Genomic DNA, 22,803 nt, shown 5'->3' with positions numbered 1-22,803 from the left:
TGCATGCTGGGCAAATGTTCTACCACTGAGCTAATCCTTAGCCCCTCTTTTTAGCTTTTTGAGATAGACATTATATAGTTACTATCTATGATTACTCTACTGTCCAGTAACACACTGAAACTATAATGTACTCATTAACCAACCTTTCCCAATTCTTCTATTTCCTCTAATTTCCCCAGTCCGTAACCATCAGTCTACTTCTCAATTTCTATGAAATCAGCTTTTTATATTCCACATGAGTGAATCATGAAATACTTGTCTTTCTATGCCTGGCTTACTTTATTTAACATTAATGATCTCCAGTTCCATTCATATTTTCACAGATAACAGGATTTCCTTCCTCTTTTTTTTTAATAGCTGAATCGTATTCCATTGTGTGTATGTACTACCTTTTCTTTATTCATTAGCTGATGGACACTTAGAATATTTCACTTCTTTGGCTGTTGTGATAACCCTTAAACATAATGATTTAATTTCCTTTGAATATATACCCAGAAGTAGGATTGTTGGATTATGTGATAGTTCATTTTTTAAATTTTTAAATCCTTATTGCTTTTCATAATGGCTATACTAATTTGCATGTATACCAACAGTGTGCAAGTGTTCACCTTATTCCACATCCTTGTCAGCACTTGTCATTTCAGTAATAGTCATTTTTAAAAATATTTTTTAGTTGTTGATGGACCTTTATTTTATTTATTTGTATGTGGTGCTGAGAATTGAACCCAACGTGTCATACGTGCTAGGCAAGCGTGCTACCACTGAGCCACAACCCCAGCCCCAATACTCATTCTTAATAGAGTGAGGTGATGGCTCATTGTGGTTTTGATTTCCTTTTCCCTGATGATTAGTGAGTTGAGCATTTTTTTACATAAGTGGTGGTCATTTTTAAGTCTTCTTATCTATTGCCTGTTTTTAAATCAGGTTATTTGTTTTATATGTTCTGGGTAGTAACCCTTTGTCAGATATTTTCTCCCATTCCAGTGTCCTAAAGCATTTCCCCTATGTTTTCTTATATAGTACTATATTATATTGGGTTTTATATTTAAGTATTTTTAAATGTTTTTATTTGTGCAGTATAGTTATCTGTGAGAGAGGATTTCATTTAATATAATCATACATGCATGGATTATGGTTAAAATTTAACTCATTTTGAGTTGATCCCCCTCACTGTAACTGGTGAGATAGAGGGCTAGTCAGTCTCATTCTTTTGCATGTGGATGTCCAATTTTTTTAGCACCTATTTAATGAAAAGTCTTTTTGTTTAATGTATATTTTTAGCACCTTTGTTGAATGTTGACTGTAGCTTTCTATCCTGCTTCATTGGCCTCTGTGTCTGTTTTATGTCAGAAACATGCTATTGGGATTACTATGGCTTTGTAATATACTTTGACAATAGGTAGTATAATAGCTCCTTTTTTGTTGCTTTTGCTGAAGATTGCTTTGGCTATTTGTTTTTGTTTTGTTTTTGTTTTTGTTTTTGTTGTTCCATACACATTTTAGCTTTTTTTTTTTTAAGTTCTTTGAAGAATGTCATTGATATTTTGATATAATGAATGCATAGATCACTTTGAATGGCCTGGAGATTTTAACAATATTTTGTTTTTTCCACAATCATGAATTCAAATATCCTTAACTTTGTGGGGGGCGGGGCGGGGAATGGAATTGCTTTCTTGATACCCATTTCAGGTAGTTTGTTGGCATGTATAGCAGTGCTACTGTTTTTATTTTTTAAGTTTTTTTTTTTTTTTTTTCTGGTACTAGGGATGGAACCCAGGGGTTCTCTCCCACTGAGAGACATTCCCAGCTCTCTTATAATTTCTACTTTTTATTTTTCATTTTGAGACAGGGTCTTGCTAAGTTGCTGAGCCTGGCCTCAAACTTGTAATTCTCTGCCTTAGCTTCCCCAGTCTCTGGGATTAAAGGTGTGTGCCACCATGCCCAGCTAGCACTACTGATTTTTATATGTTGATTTTGTATCCTGCAACTTTGCTGAATTCTTTAATTATAATAGTTTCTTGTTGGACTCCTTGGAGGTCTTTATATCATAAGATCATGTCGTCTACAGTTACAAATTGACTTCCTTCTTTCCAATTTGGATGCCTCTGTTTCTTTCTCTTGCCTGATTGCTCTGGCTAGAATTTCTAGTACTATGTTGAATAAAAGTGGTGAAAGAGGGCATCCTTGTTTTGAGTTCTTAGTAAGCTTTCAGGTTTTCTATATTCAGTATAATGATAGTTTTTGTTTTTGTTTTTTGGTGCCGTGCTGTGGATCAAACACAGGGTCTTGTGCATATACAAGGCAAGAACTGTACCACTTAGTTATATCCTGAACCCAGCTTTTTATACATGATCTTTATTATACTGAGGTATATTTTTTCCATATCTCTTAGATTTAACAATTTTATCATGAAGGGATGTTGGATTTTATCAAATGAGTTCTCTGCATCTATTGAGATGATCATATAGCTTTTGTCCTTCTTTCTGTTAATGTGGTATATCACATTTATCAAATTGTATATGTTGACCCTGTCTTGCATCCCTGGGATGAATCTTTTTGATGTGCTGTTATCTTCAGTTTGTTAATATTTTGTTGAGGATTTTTGCATCTATGCTCCTCAAAGTTATTGTCCTGTAGTATTTTTGTTGTTGTTGTTGTGTCCTTGTATTTTAGTGTCAGGGTAATATGTATTTGGATTAATTCCCTTCTCTTCAATTTTTTGGAATAATTTAAGAATTGTTGGGATGTAGTTTGGTGATAGAGAGTTGTCTAGCATGCATTAGTCCCTGAGTTCAGTCCCCAGCACTGCCATAAAAAAACAAAAACAAAAAAACAAGAATTGGCAGTAGTTTACTCACCAGTGAAACCATCTGTTCTTGGCTTTTCTTTTCTGGGAGACTTTTCTTTTGGGCGTGCTAAGGATTGAACCCAGGGCCCTGCCCCTGCTTGGCAAGCACTCTACCACTGAGTTCCAGCCCTACTGATTGAATATCAGTAGTTGTTATTTTTTTTTTTTTAAGAGAGAGGGAGAGAGAGAGAAAGAGAGAGAGAGAATTTTAATATTTAGTTTTTAGTTATTGGCGGACACAACATCTTTGTTTGTATGTGGTGCTGAGAATCAAACCCGGGCCGCACGCATGCCAGGCGAGCGCGCTACCGCTTGAGCCACATCCCCAGCCCCCAGTACTTGTTAATGATCTGTTCAGGTTTTCTGTCTTCATGGTTTAATCTTGGTAAGCTGTATGTATCCAGGAATTTGTCCATTTCTGCTAGGTTATCGAATTTTGTTGGTGAAGAGTCATTCATAATAATCTCTTTAGAGCCACTCAGTTGTAATGTCTCCCTTTTTTTTTTTTTTATTTGTCTTCTCTTTGTTATTTTGACTAAGGGTTTGTTAGCTTTGTTTTTTTCAAAAAACCAATTCTTCATTTTTTTTTCATTATCTCTGCTCAGCCTTTTTTTTTTTTTTTTTTTAAGTTTTAGATGGACACAGTACCTTTATCTTATTTATTTATTTTTATATGGTGTTGAGGATTGAACCCAGTGCCTCACACATGCTAGGCAAGCACTTCACCACAGAGCTACAACCCTGGCCCAGCTTTTTTTTTTTTTTACCCCTCTTGTTCCTAATCTGTAAGATGCAATGATGGGTTATTTGAGTTCTTCTGCTTTTTAAATATAGATGTCGATTGCTTAAAAACTCCCCTTTTAGTACTGTTTTTATTGTCTTACATAAATTTTGACATGTTGTGTTTTGATTTTCATTTGTTTAAAGAGATTTTTGATTTCTGTCTTGTTGTTCAAGAATAAACTTGTGCACTGGGAATATAGTTCAGTGGTAGAGTGCTTGCCTAGTATGTGCAAGGCCCCGGATTCAATCCCCCATGTTGCATCCCACCCCGAAAAGTTCCTTAACTTCTGTGTGTTTATATAGTTTCCAAATTATTTTACTTCATACATGTTTTCCAGTGCATTATAATTGTACATAATGTTGGGATTTATTTTTACTTGTTTGAGTTTTTAAAGTTTTTCTTGTTATTGATTTCTAGGTTTTTGTTTGTTTGTTTGTTTGTTTTTGTTTTTGGTACCAGGGATTGAACCCAAGGGCACTTAACCACTGAGTCACATCCCCAGCCCTCTTTTGCATTTTATTTAGAGACAGGGTCTCACTAAGTTGTTTAGGCCCTTGCTAAGTTTCTGAGGTAGCTTTGACCTTGTAGTCTTCCTGTCTCAGCCTCTTGAGCTGCTGGGATTACAGGTGTATGCCACCGTGCTTAGCTTGATTTCGGTTTTGAAAAAAAAAATTGAGACCTGTTTTATAGCCTATTATATAATCTGCTCTGTAAACTGTTCCACCTAGTGATAAGAAGAACATATTCTGCATGTGTTGTTTGGAATGTCCTGTAGAAGCCTTTTAGGTCTGGTCCATTTGGTCTGTGGTGCAATTTAATTCTGCTCTTTCTCTGTTCACTTTTTGTCTGAATGAGATATCCATTGTGTGGGATAATAAAGTCCCTTACTATTATTTTATTGGAGTCTGTCTTTCCCTTTTAATACTTGATTTACATTTAGTGCCCCTATATTGTGCACATATATATTTAGAATCATTATTTCCTCTTGATGAGTTGACACCTTTGTCATTGTACAATGACTTTCTTTGCCTCTATTGCTTTTGATTTAAAGTCTGTTTTTATCTGATAGGATTATGGCTGCTGCTCCTTCTGGATTTAATTTGTATAATATCTTACTATATTCCCTTACTTTCATTGTATGTGTGTCCTCTGAGGTAAAGTTTTTTTTTTTTACAAACATTTAATTGGGTTATATTTTTTCCTTTTTAAAAAAAATCCATTCAGTCACTTTGTATCTTTTAATTGGAGAATTTTTTATCATTGACATTGAAGGTAGTTATTGATAGGTGGCAAGATCTTAGTACAACCATATTGTAATTTGTTTTCTGGTGTTACTGTAGTTCTTCTTCTTCTTTTTTTTTTTTTTTTTGCTTTCTTACTCTTACGGTTTTCCTTTGTGATTTTGTCATTTACTCTGGTAGTATATTTTGATTCCTTATTAATTGTGTTTGTTTCTGCAGATTTTTGTGGATACCATAAGGCTTACAAAAAAACATCTTTTGATATAGCAACTATGCTGAAATAATAGCACCTTAACAAGATTGTAAAGATAAAAACAACAACAACAACAAAACAAAAAACCACTACTAAAAAATGACTCCATTCCTCTGCACATTTTGAATTTTTCATATCTCATTTTACATCTTTATTTATTGACATTAATATGGTCATTATGGTTTTGGTTTTCATCTTCATATTAAAAATATGAAAAGTTTACTTGTGATGAATTCTATAACATTCTGTTGTGATTAAGTATTTTCTAATTTGTTATCTGTGAAAAAATGGAACTTGGGAAAACAGTGTAGTAAATTGTTACCACTCAGAATATTTTTTTTTAATTTCTGAAAGCTGAGGAAACAAAGCAGATCCCTATCTGTGTTGTTAGTGTTTAATATAATCTACTGGAAGATGAAAGGAGATACTTTTTTCTTCAACATAGTAATGCCACAGTAGAATGTATTTCTTTGTGTAATATGTACTCAAGAAATTAGCATTTGTGTTATAGGGCAGTATTTTGGAAAGGAGAGTCACTGAGTTTAAATTACTTTGCAAATTTAGAAGATTTTTGGTAAACTTTATGACTAATTTAATACTAAAGCTTCTAAGACTTTACAGATTCATTTATCCTTTAACAGTGCATTCCTTACATAGTATTTGCCAAGCACTATGGTAGGTATTAGGGATTCTAATGCATATAAGTTACATAGTCGGCCTTTATAGAACTTATTATTTAGCAGAGGAGATTAACATTAAATGAATACTATGTACACTGGTAATTAGTAATAACATGCTGTGAAGAAGAAAAGCATAGTGTTTTATGAGAATGTAGTATTCTGAAATGTTTGGTTTTGCAAGTTCAAGTAGATAACTGAAATAGTTTTTTCCCCAAAATATTAAATATAGTGAACAGATGAATGAAAGATGTGTTTAGTGCACATAATAATAGTAAGTTTACTATTTACTAAGAATAAACGGCATAGTTTTAATTTCCATGTTTTTTCATTCCTAATTCTTTCTGCATTACCAGTGTTTAATTTTGCTATTAAAAAAAAAAAAGCATTTTGTTACATTTGAAAATTTGAAGGTACATTGGATCCTGCTAATTTGTTGGATTCTGCTAAATTTTAGCACTACAGACTCTCAAGCTTTGTAGTTAAGAACATAAATCCACTAAATAAAAATATATCTAATAAAACAATATGGAATTAGAGTAACTCTCCTTTTTCCTGCTCACAATTTGATTTGCTGAAGCTGCTTCCCGAAAATCATGGGTATCGACACTCTATTCAGAACTTGCTCTGGACTCTCATTTGGCAGAATCAGGTCAGATGGCAGTATCAGGTAAAGGGAAATAAGAAACATGTTTTTTTTTTTTCTCCCCACCCCCCCCCCCTTTTTTTCCTTGAAAGCATTCACTCAGGAAAAACAGTAGAAAGACCAGGAAAAGGGGAAGTATTATATAACATAATTTGGGATGGTTTGAAGCACAAGGTTAATAGATAACTTGTAGTGTTTTTTTTTTTCCTCCCCCAGTTAGCCTTTAGAATTGCATTGCAATTAAGCAAACATTAGAGAGGTGGGATTCTTAGAAGTATTAGAACAAAACACAGATGACAGAAAATAAGATTTAACATATCAGTGATAATCATAAATGTGAGTTAATTAAATTTCCCTAGTAAGAAAGTTAGATGTCACTGATTGATTGATATGTAAACAAAAGGATGACCTAAAAGGAATAGATTTCATAATTTGTGAATTGGTAGAAAATATGATAGGAATCCTTATTGGTTCTAAGGAATCTAATAGAGAGGAACATGTGTTAAACTAGACCAAACACCAATTTAAATCATGTACATTTATTTTACAAATATATTGCCTAGTTTCACACAGTATAGATTTTTTAAAATTATAATAAAAGGAAATTCTGAATTGTCAGAGCACTATGAAGAGTATTTGGCATGTGAACATTGTTCACTTTGCTTAAGTATTTTCTTTGAGGGTTTTTTCTTTCATAGCTTTTACTTTTTTTATATTTAGATCTTGATTACTGATTTTTTTTAATATAAATTTTTTGGTAAATTGGCCTTAATTGAGGTCAGTATGAAACTCTGCACATAGTACGTATTCAGTAAATAGCATGAGTAAGTGACATTCAAGATCCATTTGTTAAATGGAATGAATTGATCCTGCTCTTTCTTCTTTTCTAGAAATATTAAAAGTTTGTCAGATATCCAGATAGTACAGGTTGCTTGCGGTTACTATCATTCACTTGCACTTTCTAAAGGTAAGCATTGTTTTTATTTTCTTCCAATTTATTACTGATGCTTTGAGCAGAAAGGGCTCTGACTTTTTAATCTTTTCCAAGATTGTCCTGGTTCTTCTTGATCCTTTTCATCCAATATAAATTTTAGTATTAGCTTGTCAGTTATTTTAGACAAAGAACTTGATGGAATTTTGATATTTTGTTGTCTGTAAATGAATTTGAGAAAAATCTTTACAGTATTGAATCTTGGGATCTTGAATATCTCTCTCTGTTTTTTAAGTCTTTTAACATTTTTCTTAGTATTTTGTTTTATGTGGAGAGATCTTATACGTTGTTTAATTAGTTTTTTTTAAACCTTTGTATAATTTATTTTTATGTGGTGCTGAGGATTGAACCCAGTGCCTCATATGTGCTAGGCAAGCACTCTACCACTAAGCTAGCACCCCAGCCCTTTTATTAGATTTTTTTTTTCCCTCTTAGGTATGCATTTTTTTTTCTGTTTGTGAATGGTGTCATTTTTAGTTGTTTATTATAGTGATGAAATTTATTTTTGTTTTTAACTTTTCACTTCATAATTAAAAACTATTTTTTCATAGCTGGGGAAGAATGGCCTCCAATCTCATTTTAAGCTCACAGATAAACTTTTTGTGACTAAAAGTAGAGAAAGTATTTAAACATACTGTTAGCTTTGTGTTCCTGTTTTACTAATTTTTTTAAAAAAATATTTTTTTAGTTGTTGATAGGCTTTATTCATTTATATGTGGTGCTGAGAATCACACATGCCAGGCAAGTGTACTACCACTGAGCTATAGCCCCTGCTCTTTTACTGATTTAATTTAATCTTTATATTCCAGCTGAGAACTAGGACATAGGTTAGTAAAGAACCTGCCATTCTTTTTCTTTTCTTTTTTAAGACCATTTATGAAAATAAGTTCCTGGGTCTTTTTTTTAATCATCATCATTATATTATTAAATTAAGTGAATGTCTAGGGTGAGGTACTATGAATAAAACACTGGGATAGAATTGTGAGGAAACAAACAAACCAAGACAGTTTTAGGGGCTCTAAAGTCTAGTGGGAGAGGCAGATATCCAAATAGTTTGAGGAAGGAAAAAAATAGTTAATACTTTGATCAAGATAGAAGTAAAATCCTTTGAGGTAAATAAAAAGTCATTGGTTCTGATTAATAGAATGGTAGCATAAGGAGAAGATTGCTATTTGGTATGAGTCTTCAAAGATAAATAGAATTTAAGAAATATAGAATTATTAAGTGGTTGGGGTGTTGACAAAGGGGATAGTACTAGTAAAGACATGGAGCCAAGAAGGTGTTGTAATTGAGTATTGGCATATGGTTTTATGAATTGTGAAGGTTATGGGAGATATATTTCAGTTGAGGCTGAAATACAAACAAAAATGTGTTACAAAAAAGGGCCTTTAATGTTGTATTAAGGAATTTGGATTTCTGTAGGCATCAAGGAACGAGGCATCTCTGTATTCTTTGCTGTTGCTCTGCTGCCTTCTTTTTTGATATTTTGGTAGGTAGATCCAGCATATATTTAGACCCCAAGAATATACAAATGAGGGCAGTTTTCCATCTTGACCTTGTTTTTTTTTTTTGGGGTGTGTGTGTGTGTGTGTGTGTGTCTTACACAGCTTTTTGCTTTAGCTAGTATCACATTCATCTAACAATTTGTTGAACATTTAGTGTGAACTAGGTACACTGTAGTATATGGTGATAGGCAATACATAGGCCCTCATGATACAGCCATACAATAATGATACATACTACCATAGGGTTGTAAAAAAAAAAAAAAAGTTTGAAGTATCTAGAACATTTAATAGGGAGGACTGTCCTTAATCTGGGTAGTCAGGGAATGAAGACTTCTCCTGATAGAAAGTAGAAGGGTACCAGATAAAGATGAGGGGAAGGTTTAAACAGAGGGAACAACAAATGTGTGAGGAGCAGCTATTGAAAAATTCAAAGGAAGACAAGTAGGATTAGAGTACAGTGAGTGAAGGAAGGTATGAAATGAGATTGGAAACATGTAGATCATATAAAGCCTTACATTCTTCAAAGTGTTGTCCCCAAAGCAGTTAGAAAACACCAAATTTTTTTTTCAGGCAAACAAAATTACCAAATCTGCCTTTTTATAATATTGCTATGCAAATATGTAAGTGTCTTCTTGTATGCACATAGAACATTTCTGAGAGGCTGAGAGGACTTACTAGTAAAGGGTAGAAATAGTTGTCTTAGAAGAAGAATTTAGGGACTTAAGTTATGGAGGGAAGCTTACTTTTTTTAAAATTTGATACTGGGACTTGAACCCCAGGGTCTCTTTACCTCTGAGCTACATTTCCAGTCCTTTTCCATTTTTTATTTTGAGACAAGATCTAATTTGCTTAGGGCCTCATGTAAGTTGCTAAGGCTGGTCTGAAAGTTATGATCCTCCTGCCTCAGCCTCCCCAGTTGTTGGAACTATAGGCACATGCTGCTGTACCTCATAGATGCTTGCTTTTTTAAGTGTGTACGATTTTGTAGTAGGAATTTTAAAAAAATGCTTGTGTACTGTTTTTGGGTTGTGACTCAGTGGTAGAGCATTTGCCTAGCACTTGAGGCACTGGGTTTGATCCTCAGCACCACGTATAAACAAACAAACAAATAAATATTTGTGCACTGAAGCACTTAACTAGTTTAATGCCAGTTGTTGGTTTAATAAAGATAAAAAGATGTCTGAAGTTATGAAATAGTCTGGCACTGCGGGAGTAAAAAAAACAAACTGGGGAAATTTACATAACCAGGTACAATGGTGAAGAACAGATCTGTCATATTTTTCTTTAGAAAGGAAATTATATATAATCTATTGATATGGATATGTATAAGAGAGGAGGGGTTATTAATGATGGTTCCCTAGTGTGTTACTGAATAAGTTACTATGTTATTTACTGAAACAGGCGTGGAAGATAGAGTGGAGATCATGAATTCAGTTTGGAACATGCTGAGTTAGAAGTGCATTTGACATATCCAAGTATGAACGTCAGGTCAACACTGGGTTATATGGATTTTGCTCAGGAGAGATTTGGGCTAATGATAGATTTTGAATGTGATCAGCATACAATTGATAACTGAAGTTTTGAGCTTTAGATGAGTACCTCTTGGGAGATATTGAGGAATATTAAAATAGAAGAATATTAAAAAGAGCTAGCTATTGTGAAGGATCGTTAAGGACAAGATTATCCTTACTTAGATAATTCTCAATTGGTGTAATTAATCAAAATAAAATGTAGAATGTTCTTATAGATAATACTCTAGGTAGTATAAATGTTTTTTATGTTTATATGAAATAAACCTAAATGCTAAAAAGATCATGAATGTTTCCATCTACTGAGAGGAGCAATGTCCCCAAATAGCAGATGATCTTCAAATCAATTTTTTTTGTATGTTAATAATAATTTTGTGATTTTGTTATTTGTTTTATTTTTGTTTTACAGCAAGCGAAGTTTTTTGTTGGGGACAGAATAAATATGGCCAGTTGGGTTTAGGCATTGAATGTAAAAAGCAAGCTTCACCACAATTGATTAAGTCTTTGCTTGGAATTCCGTTCATGCAAGTTGCAGCTGGAGGAGCCCATAGTTTTGTACTTACCCTTTCTGGAGCTATCTTTGGATGGGGACGCAACAAATTTGGTCAGCTAGGTCTTAATGATGAAAATGGTAGGTTCTCATTATAGTTCAAATGTACTTTTTAAAAGACATGCTCTTTCGAATTGAATGATTTTTATTGTGTCAGAGAAAAATGTGTTCATATTTTCAGAGGATAAGACTGATATGTTAATTTAAAAATATCTTTTGATAGCATTTTGAAGGAATGGTGGGAGGCAAAAAAAAAGGTTTTATTGTAAATTATAGAAATTATATCTTAACATTTTTGGATGTTCCTTAAAAGACAGTTGAAGAGCATTCCTTCAAATTGGTAATCAGCATGTTTCATTATTGGCCACCATCAATTGAAAGAAGCCGTAAAATTATTTTGGGAAGGGGCTGGGTGCTTGCCAGAATACTGCCCCTCGAGAAAGGAAAACAAAACAAAAACTTCTCTAACCTGAAGTTTTAAATCTGTATTTCAGAGAAATACTTACATGATCTGGGTCAGTTAAATTAATTTTTTGGTTGCTTTCTCTTCTGACAGCGATACTAGAGTCTTGACAATAAAATACTTTGAATCATAAGAAATTTTAACTATCGAAACAATCAGGATCTTGGATGTGATTTTTCATAACTGCAGTTGATTAGCCAATATGGTACATAACAAAAATGGTAATTTCATAAAGTTCAGCATAATTGTGATGACTGAAATCTACAAAAGTGAGTTGTTGATCAAGTAACAACAATGATAAACAAATAATATTCTCAAAGAATTAACTAATAAATCTATATAAGAAAAATGTGCCACGATACAGCAGTATATATCATTACTGCTACAAAAATAGCAGAAAATAGAGTTTTCAATCTACTAAGTAGAATCCTGTGAGCATAATCACAAGGTAAATATATAAAGAATGATGTGTATATAGAAAATTAGAAGCAGTTAAATAAATTTTTTAACTTCCTTGATTGCTCAGTCCTGTGCTTATTGGCATATAGGTTGCTTAACACTTAAGTATTTAAATCCTTTCTTTATCACAGTATAATGGATAGATAGGCCTGGGAACCTAAGTTTGTAGGCTCGTACTGTAAAATCATTGACTCATAGTTAAAATTATTCAGTCATCACTGTGTTGAGCTGGGGAAGCTGTATAGAAAACACATTTAAAAAAATTTCAATTTAAAGAATATTGTTAACATCTCTTATTGGAATTTTCAGATAGGTATGTTCCTAATTTACTAAAGTCACTAAGATCTCAGAAAATAGTTTATATTTGTTGCGGAGAAGATCATACAGCTGCGCTAACCAAGGTATTATACTCCTAAAACTTTATTATTACTCATAATAGTTCTTTCATAATTAGTGAATGTTTCATGATTTTTATATTAAAACTTTAGGTTGAAATTGATATTTCAAAAGTAACTAGTAAAAAGACCTAGATTATTATTTATTCTTAAAAACAATTTGCATTAATTTTCAGCCTTAACATTATAAAATATGAATTATGATATACTTACATGTTATGTATATTGTGTTTCTCAACAGTTACATGAAATAACTGGTTGAATAATATTTTTGAAAAAATTATCCCATTTTAGTTCATCAGACTTGCTATGTGTATCAGTCCCATTTATATTACATAGCTTTATCTAATTTGAAGTTACCTTCTATTTACTTATAAACATCTTAGAACATGTAGTAGAGGAAACTTAATTTCTGTTATGTATAGCCTGAGTATTGGACAATTATAGTGAACTTTCAACACAGTTTGTCGATGACTTTAACATTTTCATCTCTCAATTTCTTGGGTGTGTGCCAATTCACTATCAGTACTGCTTAGTTTTCTAGTGTCTAGGAGTTAAATGAAAATGAAAATATTCAGGCTGCAGATGTAGCTCAGTGTTAGAGTTCTTCCCCAGCATGAGAGAGCACCAATCCCCAGCATCAAAACCCAAAGCAATAGCAAAAAAACTCCATTCTATTAACCTTAACTGAAAAAGTATTTATTATAGTCATTCATGTAAACATAAAGAATTTGGCAAGGTTTTCATTGACTAAATTAGAAAATGGTGTTTTTATTTCTTTATGTTTGTCCTGCAAGTAGATAAAATTAAGAAGGAAATTATCTTTTAATAGACTTTTAAAATTCTGTACTTTTATTCTCTCATATTGAGAATTTTGTTTTTAGTCATTGTCAAATTTAGTGAATTTTAAAAAATGACCAATTATAGAACTTAATGTTTAAATATTTAATCTTACTTGCTGTTAGTAAGGAAGTCTTTACTGTAAGTACTTACCAATCCTGTTATGTTTTGTTGTTTTTTTATCATTCAAATTACAATTGTAATTACTAAAGTCTTATTTTTAATCACTTTGTTTTATAAATTTTAGTCATTCTGTCTTTGATATTTGAAAGAAATAATTCTATATAGAAATAACAAAAATATTTTGTGTCAAAATATGTTTCATATGGTATCTAATTTTGTGTGGTAATTTGTAATAGACTAATAATACTTTTCAGATTGAATCTATCGAATAACCATTTACTATCCCAGGATAGTAACTGTATCCATTGAAAGTTTTAAAAAATGTTTTCTACCAATCTTCTGCATTTATCTTTCAGAAGACAATAATTGGTGATATTTGTTTACTAGAATTTTTGGCATACATTATTTTAAAGAAAACTAGATTTTAAAATTCCAAAAGTAAATATTTATTTTCCTTTAAGTTAGAATATATGCCTCATATCTATATATCTTCTACTTTTGTTGAAGAATTTCTTCTACATAGATTAGCATTGATTTATGAAGCAGCTTCCTTATGTAAATACCTACATTAGGCTAACTGTATTAAGTTTTAAAAGCTGATTTTTAAAATACAATAAATGGAAAGACATGTAGTATTAGTGAGTATGGAGATACCACCAAAACATTCAGATTTTTTAAAGTTCATTTGCAAATTAATTATGTAAATCACATATAAATATACCTTTTGACTTAGCAATCCCACTTTTAAGAATCTACCCCAGAGAAAATGAAATTTTACATCAAAGGTCATAGTTTTGCTATTAAAACAATTCTACAATAGCACACCTGTAATCCCAGCTAGGTAGGAGACAGAGGCAGAAGGATAATAAGTTTGAAGCCATCCTGGGCAACTTTGTGAGAACTTTTCTGAAAATAGATATTAAAAAGGACTGAGCTACAACTCAGTTGTGGAGTAGTTGCCTAGTATCCATGAGGCTCCAGGAATGAGCCCCATTACTGCAAAAAGCAAAAATTCAAAACAAAGCATGGCCTGGGTTTTAGATGACTTAAGAAGTTAGTATTAATTTTGTGAGTGTGGTAATAGTATTAAGATTCTGTATTTTTTGTTAGAGATTTGAGCCATCAAATATATATACACCTTGATGTGGGAATTGACTTGATGACCACAATTTACTTCAAAGCATTCCAGTGCTTTTTAAAATTTTCACATAAAGTACTTCTCAAAAAGGTAAAGAGGAGGCATAAATATAATAAGATGTCCATTCTTTTGCCAGTTACTTTTGCCAGTTAGTGTAACTGAGCGGTGGCTGTATAATAATTGTATTTTCTTTCTACTTTTGTACATTTGGTGCTTTCTATAAATTTTAAAAAGAAAAAAAATTGTTTATAAAGAACATTTACATTGCACTATCTGCTTAAAATCACTATTTGTGCACTCTGGTTGCATGTACTTTATGCAGAGATTTATTTTCAAAGCATAATTAGCTTGCAAAATTTTATTATGGTACTATCTTTAGGTATTTGTGAAATTTTATAAATGTGTACTTCAAATTCAAGAATATAATGAGGTAATGCAAATAAGTAAAGGCAATGCAAATAAGTAATCATTTAGCAGAAAAATCAGCAACAACAAAAAATCCCCAAAACATTAAGTCTTTCAATGTAAAATATGTGAAAATTATATACCTTTTGGACTGGAATTCTCTTATTTTGAAGACATTTTTTTCTTCAATCTACTAACTGTTAAATTTTGAAGACAATTATAAGAGACAAAATTGAGTCCATATTTAATATCAGCTTATTTTTCTGAAAATCAGTTATTTTATTGATTTAGGCCTTCTAATAAATGGTTTTGTCTTTTTTTAGGAAGGTGGAGTGTTTACTTTTGGAGCTGGAGGATATGGTCAGTTGGGTCATAACTCTACCAGTCATGAAATAAACCCAAGGAAAGTTTTTGAACTTATGGGAAGCATCGTCACTCAGATTGCTTGTGGAAGGTAAGGTGTTCTAGAAAAGAGCATTTTGGTCTTGATACTATTATTATTTAGGGTTTGTTTAGTAAATTGTTTTAGGTATCTAATAATCTGAAATGAAACATTTCCTGCTAAATGCTTAATTTGCTGCTAAGGAATCATCAGTATAGGAAAACCATCTTTTATGTAGTGGTTATAATTTTTTTTTTTTTTTAAGGGAGTGCTCTCCTTTTTTTCATAGTGGCTGTATCATCTTATATTTCCACCAATAGTGCACAGGTTTCCATTTTCTTCATATTCTTAATAACACTTGTTAGTTTCTCTTTTCTTTATTTTTTTATTTGTTCTTTTTGGTTATACATGACAGTAGAATATATTTTGACATATCATACATACATGGAGAATAACTTCCCACTTTTGTGATTATACATGATATGGTGTTACTCTGGTCACGTATTCATATTTGAATATAGGAAAGTTATGTCTGATTCATTCTACAGTCTTTCCCATTTCTCCTCTTTCCTTCCTCCCACTCCCCCAGTTTTTTTTTTTTTTTTTCCAAGTAGCCACCCTGGTAGGTGTGAGGTGGTATGTCAGTGTGGTTTTTCTTTGCATTTCTCTGATGTTTAGTGATGCTGGGTATCTTTTCATGTGCTTACTGACTATATGTACACCTTTGGGGAAATGTTTGTCCAAATTCTATTCCCATTTTTGAACCTAGGTTTGGATTTTGTTTAAAAGTTCTTTCTGTGTTCTAGATGTTAATTCTCTCTCATGATTTAGAGCTATTTTCTTCTGTTTTTTTTTTGGGGGGGTTGCCCTTGTATTATGTTGATAGCGTCTCCTCCCAACCCTTTGGCTAAATTGTTTCCTTATTATCGTGTGTGTGTGTGTGTGTGTGTGTGTGTGTGTGTGTGAAATAAACTTTGTTTTTATTCATCTATCTATTTATTTATTTAATAGTTTATGACAGTGGATTGCATTACAATTCTTTTTTTTCCTTCTCAGTTTGGGTTTTTATTTATGTATTTATTTTTTAATACACGACAGCGGAATGCATTACAATTCTTTGTGTGTGTGTGTGTGTGTGCTGGGGATTGAACTCAAGGCCTTGTGCATGCAAAGCAAGCACTCTACCAATTGAGCTATACCCCAGCCCCTACAAATCTTATTACACATATAGAGCACAGTTTTTTATGTTGACACCCAGTTGAGTCTTCATACGTGTACTTTGGATAATGATGCCCATCATATTCTACCATCCTTGCTAATCCCCTGCCCCCTCCATTTCCTTCCCACCCCTCTTCCCTATCTAGAATTCATCTAATCCTCCCATTCTCCCCCTCCCTACCGCGCTATGAGTCAGCCTCCTTATATCAGAGAAAACATTCGGCATTTTTTTTTTACTATTCTTATTACACATATTGAGCACTGTTTTTCATCTCTCTGGTTGTATACTATTATCTTTACAGTATATATTTTATGAGGGTGTTGCTGTGTTGTCTGGGCTGACTCCAGGTTTCTGTCCTCAACTTCTTGAGTAGATAGGTACGGGCATGCACCCCTACACCTAATAATGTCTTTTTTTTTTTTTTTTAAATCTTGCTTTATTTATTTATTTATTATTTATTTATATGTGGTGCTAAGGATCAAACTCCTTGCCTCACATGTGCTAGGCAAGCACTGTACCTCTGAGCCACAACCTAATAGTGTCTTTTGGTGCACAAAATTTTTTAGTTTTCATGAAGTCCTGTTCGTCTACTTTGTTCTTTTGTTGCCTGGGTCTTTTGTGTCATATCCAAGAAATGATCACCAAATCCAGTTTTGCACTGTTTTCTTCTAAGTTTTATAAGTTTACCTTTTAGATTTAGATGGATGACTCATTAGAATTTAATTTTTGTGTGTGGTATAAAATAAGGGTTCACCTTCATTCTTTAGTATGTAGATGTCTAATTTTCCCTGACCATTTATATAAAAAAGAATGTTCTTTCCCCCAGTAAATGTTTGTGGCATACTTGTTAAAAAATCATTTGAACATATTAAGCTAGAATTTATTTCTGGGATGTCTATTCTGCTCCATTGGTTTATATGCCAGCACACTCTGTTTTGAAATCAGGAAGTGTGAATTCACCAGTTTTTTAATATTTTTTTCAAAATCATCTTAACTAATTGCAGTCTCTTGATGCCATAGGAATTTTAGGGTGGGCTTTTCTAATTCTGCAAAAAAAAAAAATGGAATTTTAATAGTATTTATACAGACTCTGGACATTGCTTTGTGTGTCATAAACATATCTTAATACGGTCTTCTGTCCAGGAACATGGTATGCTTATTATTTTTTTAAGCTTTCATTCTGCTGCTTTGCAGAACTTTCTTTATTGTAACAGATGGTTTGTGTGTGTGTATGCACGCTTTAGTGTGTTCTACATATACAGTGATTTCATCTACCTCACATATAATTTTACTTCTCCCTTTCCAGTTTTCCTTTTATTTACTGTCAAATTGTTCTGGCTTGAACATCAGGACTGTGTTGAATAGAAGTAGTGAAAGTGAGCATCTTTACCTTGTTTGTGATCTTAGAGAAGATCACAATCTTTGATCATTGAATATGATGTTCACTGTTAGGCCCCCCTGACCTCCACATTTTTTATTGGTGCATTATAGTTCTACATATTTATGGGATTTGTCATTACATATATGATTATGCACACAATATTATAATATAATTTGGCCAGCATCACTCCCCAGCACTTACTCTTCTGTTCTCCATCTTGCCAATTCCATGGTTCCTTTCTTTTACTAATCTCTCTTTGATTTTTAGGAGATCCACTTCCACCTTTCTTTTACTTTTCCTCTCAAACTTCCACATATGAAAGAAAATACACAATCTGGGCTGGGGATGTGGCTCAAGCGGTAGCGCGCTCGCCTGGCATGCGTGCGGCCCGGGTTCGATCCTCAGCACCACATACCAACAAAGATGTTGTGTCCGCCGAGAACTAAAAAAAAAAAATAAATAAATATTAAAAATTCTCTCTCTCTCTCTCTCTCTCTCTCTCTCTCTCTCTCCCTCCCCTCTCTCACTCTCTCCCCTCTCTCACTCTCAAAAAAAAAAAAAAGAAATACACAATCTTCTTAGTTTGACTTATTTTACTTGACATGATGGTTTTTATTTCCATCTATTTTCCTGCAAATGCCATGATTTCATTTTTCTTTATGGCTGAATAAAATTCTATTGTATATGTATGACATTTTCTTTTATCTATTCATGATACCTATTGATGGATACCTAGGCTGGTTCCATAGTTTGGCTGTTGTAAATTGTGCTGCTACAAACATGGGTGTGCATGTATCATGTAGTAAGATGATTTTAATTCTTTAAAATAAATACTGAGGAATGCTATAGCTGAGTTATATTGTGGTTCCATGCCTAGTTTTTTGAGGATTCTTTATACTGATTTCCATAGTGATTGTACTAATTGAGTCTTACCAACAGTGTAAAAGTGTTTCTTATTCTCCACATCTTCTTTAACATTTATTGTTATTTGTATTCTGTATTCTTGATGATTGCCATTCTGATTGGCCTGAGATAGTGTTTATTTGCATTTCTCTAGTTGCTAATTTTGTTGAACATTTTTTCAGGTATATCTTCTTTTGAGAATTGCCTGTTAAATTTATTTGCCCATTTATTAATTGGGCATTTGATTTTTTTTTGATGTAAAGTTTTTGAACTCTTTATGCATTCTAGATATTTGTCCTCTGTGTCAGAACAATAACTCGCAAGGATTTTCTCTCATTCTGAAGATTTTCTCTTGACATTCCTAATTGTTTTCTTTAGTCTGTGCAGAAGCTTTTTAATTTGATGCCATCCCATTTGTTAGCTCTTGACATTATTTCCTTAGTTTTAGGGGTCTTATTGAGAAATTCAATAACTGTGTCTAAAAATTGGAATGTTGACCCTACATTTTCTTCTAGGAGTTGGATAGTTCCTGGTTTAATTCCACGGTCTTTGATCCATTTGTCGTTGATTCTTGTGCAAGGCAAGAGATAGGGTCTAGTTTTATTCTTCTATATATGGATGATCAGTTGCCCCAGTACCATTTGTTTAAAAAAAAGGCTGTCTTTTCTCTATAGTGTTTTTGGCACCTGTCAGGGATCAGATTACTATAGCTGTATATTTGTCTCTTTACCTTTATTCTGTACCATTCGTCTGTATGTTTGTTTCTGTGCCAGTACTGTGCAGTTTTTGTTTCTGTAGCTCTGTAGTATATTTTAAAGTCATGTGTTGTGATACCTCCAGTATTACTTTTTTGGCTTAGAATTGCTTTTGCTCTTATGTGTCTCTTATTTTTTCTAATGAATTTTAGACCTTTTTTTCTAGTTTTATGAAGCATGTTGTTGGTATTTTGATGGGGATTGCATTGAATCAGTATATTGCTTTTGGTAGTATGGCAATTTTAACAATATTAATTCTGCCCATTCATGAACATGGGAGGTCTTCAGTCTTCTGAAGGTTTTTTGGCAGGGGGAGAGGTGGGATTTAGCAACAATTTATTGGATAAAACACCTGGACCTGGGTCCTGCGCAAGATGTTATGGGCAGATCTGGGCTGGGCCTGGGCTCCCTCCTTAGTCTGCTGTGTGAACTTTTTCTGGAGGCTGGGCTCCAGCCAATGCCTGCTGGTGGAGGGATGGACCTGGGCCTACTCCAGTGTTCTGTGGTTTATAGATGTCTTTCACCTCTTTGGTTAGATTTACTCTTAGGCATTTTATTTTATTTTTTTAGGCTATTGTGAATGGGATTGTTTTCCTAATTTCTTTCTTAGCAGTTTCATTGTTGGTATATAGGAAAGCTATTGATTTTTGTAAATTGATTTTGTAAAATATTCTTTTGCCAAATTTGTTTATTAGCCGTAGCAGTCTTTGGTAGAGTGTTTGGTTATTTTTATTATTCAGGTATAGGATCACATCATCTGCAAGCAGTGATAATTTAACCTCTTCCTTTTCTAGTTTTATCCCGTTTATATCCTTCTCTTCCCTAGTTGTCCTGGCTAGAATTTCTATAAAGGAAATGCTTTCAGTCCCGCGCCCCCCCCCCCCCCATTTACTGTGAGGTTGGCTTTGGGTTTTTCCTTCTGCCTTGAAGTTCTTTCTGTCCCTAGTTCTTCAGTGTTTTTATTATGAATGAGAGCTGAATTTTGTCAAAGGCCTTTCTACATTTTTGAGATGACTAAGTCATCTTGTCCTTAATATTACTTATGTGATGAATTATATTTATTGATGTGTGTGTGTGTATTTTAAATCTTTATTTTTATGTGGAGCTGAGGATCAAACCCAGTGCCTCACATGTGTGAGGCAGGTGCTCTACCACTGAACTATAGCCCCAGCCCCTGATTTTTATATTAAATCATCCTTGCATCTCTGAAATAAAACCCAACTTGATCATGGTGTACAATCTTCTTGGTATGTTATAAATACAATTTGCTAATATTTTACTTATCTAAATTAATCAGGGATATTGGTCTGTAGTTTTCTTTCCTTGATGTGTCCTTATCTGGTTTTGGTATGAATGTCATACGGTATAAATTTGGAAGTGTTCATCTCTTTCTATCCCTTTATATTTTGTGGACTAATTTGAGGAGTATTGGCATTAATTCTTTAAAAGTTTGTTAGATTAGGTGAGAATCCATCTGGTCCTGCAGTCTTCTTGATTCAGTTTTTGGCACATCTTGTTTTTCTAGGAATATATCCATTTCTTCTAATTTTGCCAATGTGTTGGAGTATAAGTTTTCAAAATAGTTCCTAATGATCTGCTAGATTTCTGAGATGTCTGGTGATTTCTCCTTTTTTTTTAATCTCTAGTTTTATTAACTTGATTTTTCTCTTTTTCTTTTGGTGATTTTGGCTAATGATTTATTAATTTGTTTATATTTTCAAAGAATCAACTCTGATTCATCTGTCCTTTGTTGTTATTTTATTCTCGTGTTCATTGTTTTTGCCTCTGATCTTAAAAATTTCCTTCTAATGGTTTTAGAATTTGTTTTCTCTTCTTTCTCAAGGGCTTTAAGATATATCATTAGGTTGTTTACTTGGGATCTTTCTGATTTTCTTATGTAGGCACTTATAGTTGTAAACTTTGCTGTTAGACCGGCCTTCATAGTGTCCAAGAGGTTCACTGTTCTCATTTGAGTCTAGTAATTTTCCAGTTTCCCTTGATTTCTTCTATTACCCCTTTATCATCATTCAAAAGAGTATTTGTTCAGTCTCCATATGTTCATATGGTTTCTTTAGGGTTTTGTCATATTTATTTATAATTTCATTCCATTGTGATCTGATAAGATTTAAGGAATTGTACCAGTGTTTTGTATTTGTTAAGAGTTGCTTTGTGGCCTAAACATATGGTCTGTTTTGGAGAAGGTTTCATGAACTTTTGAGAATAAAATGTATTAAGCTTTCGTTGGATGGAATATTCTGTAGATGTCTGTTAGGTCCATTTGATTTATAATATTTTTCAGGTACAGAGAGTCTTTACTGGGTTTATGTCTGGATGACCTATCTAAGGGTGAGAGAAGTGTTTTGAATTCATCCAGTATTATTGTACTGGTGTCAGATATATCTGAGACTTCAATTTGAGTATTGTCTCTTTTATGTAATTAGTTATACCCATGTTTGGGGCATAAATATTTGCTATTGTTTTATCTAGATGGATTGTTCCCTTTACCAATATGAAGTGAACTTGTTTGTCTCTTCTGATGAATTTTGGTGTGAAATCTGCTTTATCCAATATGAGAGTAGCTATTTTGGCTTGTTTGGGGGTTCCATTTTCATGATATATCAATTTTCATCCTTTTACTTTCAGTTTGCGACTGTCTTTGCTTCTGAGTTGCATATCTTGCAAACAAATAGTTGGGTCTAGTTTTTTAATCTATTCTGCCAACCTGTGTCTTTTATTTGGAGAGTTAAGACCATTTGCATTCACTGTTATATTAGAGAGATGTTTATTAATTCCTGCCATTTTGGTTTATTTATCATGTTTAATTTTGTCCTATTTTTCACTTGCTTAGCTACCCTTCCAATGAAATTTGTTCTTTTGTGAGCTCTGATGTTTGGTTTTTATTTCATTTGTGTTCAGTATTTCTTACTGCAATGCTGATTCCCTCCCCATAAATTCTTCTAGTTTCTTTTCATCTTGGAAGGTTTTTATTTCATCTTTTATTTTTGAAGGATAGTTATGTTGTATGTAGCAGTCTTAGTTGATAGTTATTTTCTCTCAGGATTTGGAATATATTGTTCCAAGCCCTTCTGGCTTGTGCAGTTCATGCTGAGAAATCTGAATTGATTCTAATTGACTTGTCTCTAAATGTGACCTAATAGTTTTCTTTTGAGGATTTTAAAATTTTGTCCTTGTCTGTATGTTAGGGATTTTATTATGATCTGTTGTGGTTCTTTTTAGATCTTGTCTCTTTGGGGTTCTGAATGCCTCTTGTATCTGTATGGTCCATCTAATTCTGAAGGTTTGGAAAATTTTCTGT

The 22,803-nt window shown here is 32.9% G+C and overlaps 1 protein-coding gene across 8 annotated transcripts in view; it reads left to right on the top strand.

Moving 5' to 3' along the window:
- HERC4 (HECT and RLD domain containing E3 ubiquitin protein ligase 4) overlaps positions 1 to 22,803 on the top strand; it is a 118,377-nt gene that overhangs the window by 30,156 nt on the left and 65,418 nt on the right. For all 8 annotated transcript variants that reach the window (XM_081267324.1, XM_081267323.1, XM_081267319.1 and 5 more), the window contains 4 exons: positions 7,340 to 7,416; positions 10,884 to 11,105; positions 12,256 to 12,347; positions 15,171 to 15,301. In XM_081267324.1, coding sequence (XP_081123450.1) covers positions 7,340 to 7,416; positions 10,884 to 11,105; positions 12,256 to 12,347; positions 15,171 to 15,301 — 522 coding nt within the window. The remainder of the gene's footprint in view (positions 1 to 7,339; positions 7,417 to 10,883; positions 11,106 to 12,255; positions 12,348 to 15,170; positions 15,302 to 22,803) is intronic.

The sequence above is a fragment of the Spermophilus citellus genome (assembly GCF_964194105.1).
Source record: "Spermophilus citellus genome assembly, chromosome: 15".
Taxonomy (NCBI): domain Eukaryota; kingdom Metazoa; phylum Chordata; class Mammalia; order Rodentia; family Sciuridae; genus Spermophilus; species Spermophilus citellus.
Note: the sequence above shows the minus strand (reverse complement) of the source record. Positions and strands in the feature narration are given on the sequence as shown.